This window comes from Gossypium arboreum, chromosome 4 (genome assembly GCF_025698485.1).
Source record: "Gossypium arboreum isolate Shixiya-1 chromosome 4, ASM2569848v2, whole genome shotgun sequence".
NCBI classification, from domain to species: Eukaryota; Viridiplantae; Streptophyta; class Magnoliopsida; order Malvales; family Malvaceae; genus Gossypium; species Gossypium arboreum.
In genome coordinates, this window is record NC_069073.1 from 52659503 (window position 1) to 52665274 (window position 5772).

The window sequence follows — 5772 nt, forward strand, 5'->3', positions numbered from 1 at the left end:
TTTCATCTATTTTTATTGTTAAAATTAATCGTATGTTAAAATAAAGCACACATGGTATACTATGTGTAATTGTTTGGTTATTCTATGAGCAACACTAATTTTTAATAGTAGAAATGAACGAAATTTTTAATCAAAAGACTAGTTGTCCTTTAATTTAATGTACATAGATTAATTTATCAATTTTTAAGAAAAAGAGCAAAATGCAATATGATTTTAGCACAATAATTTTCATAGTACTTTTACCGAGAGTTATATCCCATATTGATACGCATCAAATAAGTGCGTTGGTGTGTTGGTATAAATTGCACAAAGAAAAATGAGAGTTGAAAAGAGACTAAAAAATGAGGAATTCCCAATGAGAGGCAGATTAAGTTATATAACCTCGCAAGGGGAAACAAAACCATCAGAAATATAAGAGAAGAATTGCAGAAATTTCCCCTACATTGTATAATGTACAATCCCTCCAAACACAAAGTTGAAAGAGTACATGTTCCTTACCGCAACAGTGCTACATATCACATGCTTCTAGCCATCATTTCCTGGAATCTCCTGTAAGACTCCTGCTTCTCCAACCTAAACTTTTCATAACAATCGGCAATGAATATCTCTGCTAGTTTATCAATCTCATTTATATCAGTCTCAGCCCCATTAACCTTCTTTTCTTCTAGCCATTGAAGATAACCCGAAAGCTGAGCTTCCACCCTATCATCATCACATTGCTCCGTTGAAATAACAGAATTCCACGTGGAATCATAGTACAAATGTGTTTGTAGAACTGGAGCTGGAACTGGTGCAACATGAGAAGAGCACCAATTATAGTGTAGCCTAAATGAACCGAAGAATAGTTTCTTGTGCTTGTGCTTCTTTTTTGTGGTCTTTGAATTGGAAATGAGATACTTTATAGGATTGTTTTCTTTATAGATATGAATGACAAGGGATTTGGCGTTAGAGAATGCCCGAATGAGACGACTAACTTGAGCATAGATGAGGGTTTGAGTTAGGGTTTTAATCTTCATTGAGCTTAAGGCAGAAGAAGATGGTGATTTCATTGAGAAGGCTTGAAAGGGGAGCAATGTTTTAACGTAGGAGGGACCAACCATTTTTAACCCCTTTTTTCTTTTTTTTTTTGGAAGAATCTTGTAAGTTGAACCATGTTGGAATGGAGTTATAAAGGGTCTTCATTACCGATTTGCCACTTGACTTTTGAGTTATTTAAAGCAGTGCCCTCAGTACCATCAGTTATACATCACTTTTGATAAGGGCATTAACATAAATATATATCTATATCAACTGATGAATCACTCTTTCTAAATATAAAAAATAGCAGAACTTGCAGAAGTTCACTCTGTTCAAAACTATGCTTAAAACCAGAGAAAACAATCCCTTAATAATAATATTAATAATAACTTTTTTTTAAAAATAAATAGAATTATAACTAAAAACCTCCTAAGAGATTTTAAAAGCTTTATCTTGCATAATAGTCTTAACTACCAAATTTGGGGCACTTCAAAAAGTTAGAAAGATAATTTTTAAGAGAGATTAATTTTTGCCATTTGATCTGCGATTAAATAATAATCATTTAAACGTGTATTAAATATATATCATAACTAAAGTCAACTATATAAATTTAACAGCAGGTTTAAGCCTCCAACTGTGTTTTTCAGCAGCGTAATTTAATCAAAGACAGGAATGAGTTTTGTTTCATTTGCTTCGTAACTAAAAATACGGAGAATATTTTGGATTTTGGGGTAGCAACCAAATCTCGAGGCTATTTCTCCCACAAGACCCGCTTGCATTTTTTGAAAACTTGGCATATTAAATGTGTTAATGGGGTCATTTAGGCAATAACCACGGTGTTATAAATTAACTTGGGGATGGGGTCTATGGTAGGTTTAACACTTGTAAACCTATAAAATAAAACTGTATAAGCAACTCGAGAAACGATTATTAAGGCTTAATATCCGCCATAAACAAACCACTCTAAGCAATAATATAATCTGCCTGTTTTCAGTTATTTGATCACATCTATAAGAATTAAGTCTACATACTGATCTCTTTCTCCATTTTTTTATCAGGTTTTTTGTTGTCATGTACATGTCGTTTCTTTAAGAAATCTTGGAACCATTTCTTTGGCCATACTGAAAAAATAAATAAATAAATAAAACGCAGTGAAATTTCTACAAGAATATGCATAATTTCCAGGCAACTTTGCCTTTTAGACTTTTTTTCACTTCAATTAAACTTGGAAAAATCTACGGATGTGTAGATATTTGAAACCAATATTATACATATAATATATGCATAATAAGGGGAGTTGTTGTAGACTTTGGGGAAAAATGGATTTGACTATGCATGAAAATGATAGGGCTTTTGAGAAGGAAAAAAAAAAAATCAAAGCTCATCTCTATCCACCAAAATTTTGAAAAGGGATATTAAAACCTATGAGAGAGTTGTTTTTTTTTTTAATATAGATATATTGTGGAAAAAAGCAGCTGATTGACCAATAATTATTTATAAAACTGAAGGTAAACCATAATTATCAATTCAATTTGATGCTAATTAAAAGGTCATTTTCTTTAAAAAAACCTAAAGGGAAAGACAATAATTTGTTATTGGATGAAACTTGGAAAGTTTGTTTGCTATAAAAGGAGGAGAGTAAAAGTATTATGAAGACTCTTATATTAAAAATCATGTTACATTTTGTTTCATCTATTAAAGATAGGTAAATTAGTTTTTATAGGTTAAATTTAAGAGTAAAATTATCCTTTTGTTAAAAACATTATTTATTTCTATTATTAAAAATTGATTCACGTGCGTGAAAAGGAGGTACAAGTGACACATCATGTGTAACTGTTTAATTTTTTTGTTAGCTACACTAGTTTTTAACATTAAAAATAAATCAAATTTTTAATGGAAATGATCAATTTTTCTTTAATCTAACACGCAAAGATTAATTTATCAATTTTAAGTAAAGAGAACAAAATGTAATCTAATTCTTAATATATGAATTTCTATAATACCCTTTTCGATGAAAGAGACATTAACCAGATATTTTTAATCTCTTACCACTTAAGAAAAACTATCACCTCACATATTTAAGAAATTCATCAGCATTTTTATATAGGAGTAAAATCCAAGATCCAATGTGTTCAAAACTATTAGAGGGTTTACAAAGGAAGCTACTAAACCCTAAAACCATCATTAAAATTAGGTAATAAAAGAAGATTAAAAAAGAACCTTCCTTATTAATAATTTGGAGTTCAATCATTTGTTTTAATCTAGTTGATAAACAATTAAGTGAGATGCGATGTGAAAGGCATCCTGTGAAACATTTGTAGCTAGCTGTCACGTTAAAACATATATATATGAGATATGCACATGTTCAAGTTGAACATAAAATCAGCTATTTGGATCTCAAAAACAACAAAGATTTCCAGATAAAATGTTTCCTAACAAAACAAAAACAAGTAAGGATAAAATGGAGTAATATTTTTTTTTTCTCCTGACATTAGAAGGTGCTTTAATTAAAAGAACCTATGAAACACAATGAAACAAAAAGCAGCAAAGCAATGGGGGGTTGGAAACAGGGGAGAAAAACTCCAAAGGGACAACTTCAATCAGTTTGAGTTGACCAAAGATATATGAAGTTAATGAGATTGGGAGATTGGAACACATCATCTCTGCTTTAATTTATTCCTTAAGAGTCCATTGTCACAACCACATAAAGTTCCTTCTAATTCATCATTTTCAACTTTCTCTACTGCCACTGTTTCCACCTTTTTTTTTTTTGGATTTTCCTGTTCACATTTATTAAGCAGTGACATCCTATAGCAGCTCCAATTTAATTAACTCTTGTATAAAAATGGGAATTGGATAGCACCTTGTTGATCCAATATACAATAAGGAGGAAGTAGTAGTGGTTGTTACAGAAGCTGATTCATCTAGTTGGGACAAAGAGTTAAAGGTTATGGAGAATAAAGGTGAAGAGAGTACTAAAGTTGAGAGTTGAAAGCATGCAGACAAAATATAGGCTTGGTCTTCTTCAAAAGTCTCTCCTTTTCTTCATCGTTCTTCGAGTTATTTATAGGCGAAAGTCACGTGCAAGATGATGTTAATGTTGGAAAAAAATTCGGTTCAAAAATAATTTTTTTACACAAAAGAAAAATAAACTTTAAAAAATTGAGCCGGTTTGTGATATTTATTGCAATAAACTTTTCTGAAATCACATCTGTACTTTCGGCTAGACTGTAACACCCCAAAACTTGATCCGACTATTGGATCAAGTCTAGAAATGCTACATTGATTGTCATAAACTTTAACAGTAATATCCAAATAATTATAGCATTATATTTTACACATATTGATTTTTTTATTCTAGTATTTTAATTATTGGTGTTCGGGATAAGCCAGAACAAAAATTTTCAAATATTCTTGCATTTAAAACAGTATACTAAGATGAAATAAGGCTTAATGTGAAAAACACGACACATGGTCATCTCCCCGGGCCGTGTGGATGTCAGAAACCGTGTGATTCCGGAAACATTTGCTTTCAATATTCACATGGTCGTGTCACAGCTCGTGTCTGTCACACGGTTGTGTAGTTGGCTCATGTAACTTTTAAGAACCATATCCCTGTTTCAAAATTTAAGTTTTCTTTGCCAATTTTATAACTTTAACGTCTAAGTCATTGCATACCACTTTCAAATGCAACCAAACCAATTTACAGTTTAAGCATATAAATCATTCATATCACTTGCATATTATTATAAACCATAAGCATATTGAGTTTCTATTTAAGTTCTCAAAATTTAAAAAGTTTGCAAAGTTTGCATTTTAGTCCTTCATATCCAGTTTCACACTATTTAGCCTATGTACCTGCCAAACTAAACCAAAATTTAGTATCATATTTGTAACAGCCAGGTTTAGACCCTAGTCAGAATAGTGGTTTCAGAACCACAAATCTAAGTCATAAAATTATTTTAATATTATTTTTGGTAATTACATCATTTTATTTGATATGTGTGAAAATTTCGTGATTTAATTTTACCGATTGGTTGTCTAATTTGATAAGAAGGACTTAATCGAGTAAAATGCAAAATTAGCATGCTATAAGTTAAAGTGTTTATTTTCTATGGTTTCTTAATTTTGAAGTACTTAAAGTAAAATTTGGCCATTGAATAATGGCATGGACGGTAATGGACAACCATTATAAAGTTTTCATATTAATTTATAAAGGTTAAAAAGGTAAATGATGTATTATTATGTAATTAAATAAAACACAAAGTAAATATGCATGCTCATCTTTCTTGTTGGCCGAATGTAAGGATGAAAAGAAGCCCTTTTTCATGTTTAAAGGTTTGACAATCTCCAAGCTAGATTGAGGTATATTTTGAGCTCAGTTTTCGATAATTTTTACGTTTTTGAGATTGTTGCTTCATATATTACCTAGCCCATACTTTAATTTTCAGAATTTATGATGAATTTGAGACTTGCCATTGTTGATAATGTGATGAATTTGTTATTTGATGATGAAAAATAAATCTCTTATGTTTTATTATCATGTTTAATTAAGTGATTTTTTATAAAAATCCAAATTAGGAATTTATTTGTGAAATTTGAAAATTTAGGGTCTTAAATGTAAAATAAATTGAATAAATGGGCTGCTAAGGACCTAGGGAGCATTTTGCCTAATATGGGCTTATTGAAATTTTGGGTATTTTGTGTTGTTTTAAATTAGGGACTAAATTGAAAAAATGTGAAATGTCAGAGGTT

General features: G+C 30.5%; 1 protein-coding gene across 1 annotated transcript; it reads right to left on the minus strand.

The window, feature by feature from the left end:
* Positions 1-211: 211 nt before the first annotated feature.
* On the minus strand, positions 212-1242 carry LOC108485980 (uncharacterized). Its single transcript, XM_017789813.2, has one exon. The coding sequence runs from the start codon at positions 1098-1100 to the stop codon at positions 516-518; it is 585 nt and encodes a 194-aa protein (XP_017645302.1). The 5' UTR covers positions 1101-1242; the 3' UTR covers positions 212-515.
* Between the last annotated feature and the right edge of the window lie 4530 nt (positions 1243-5772).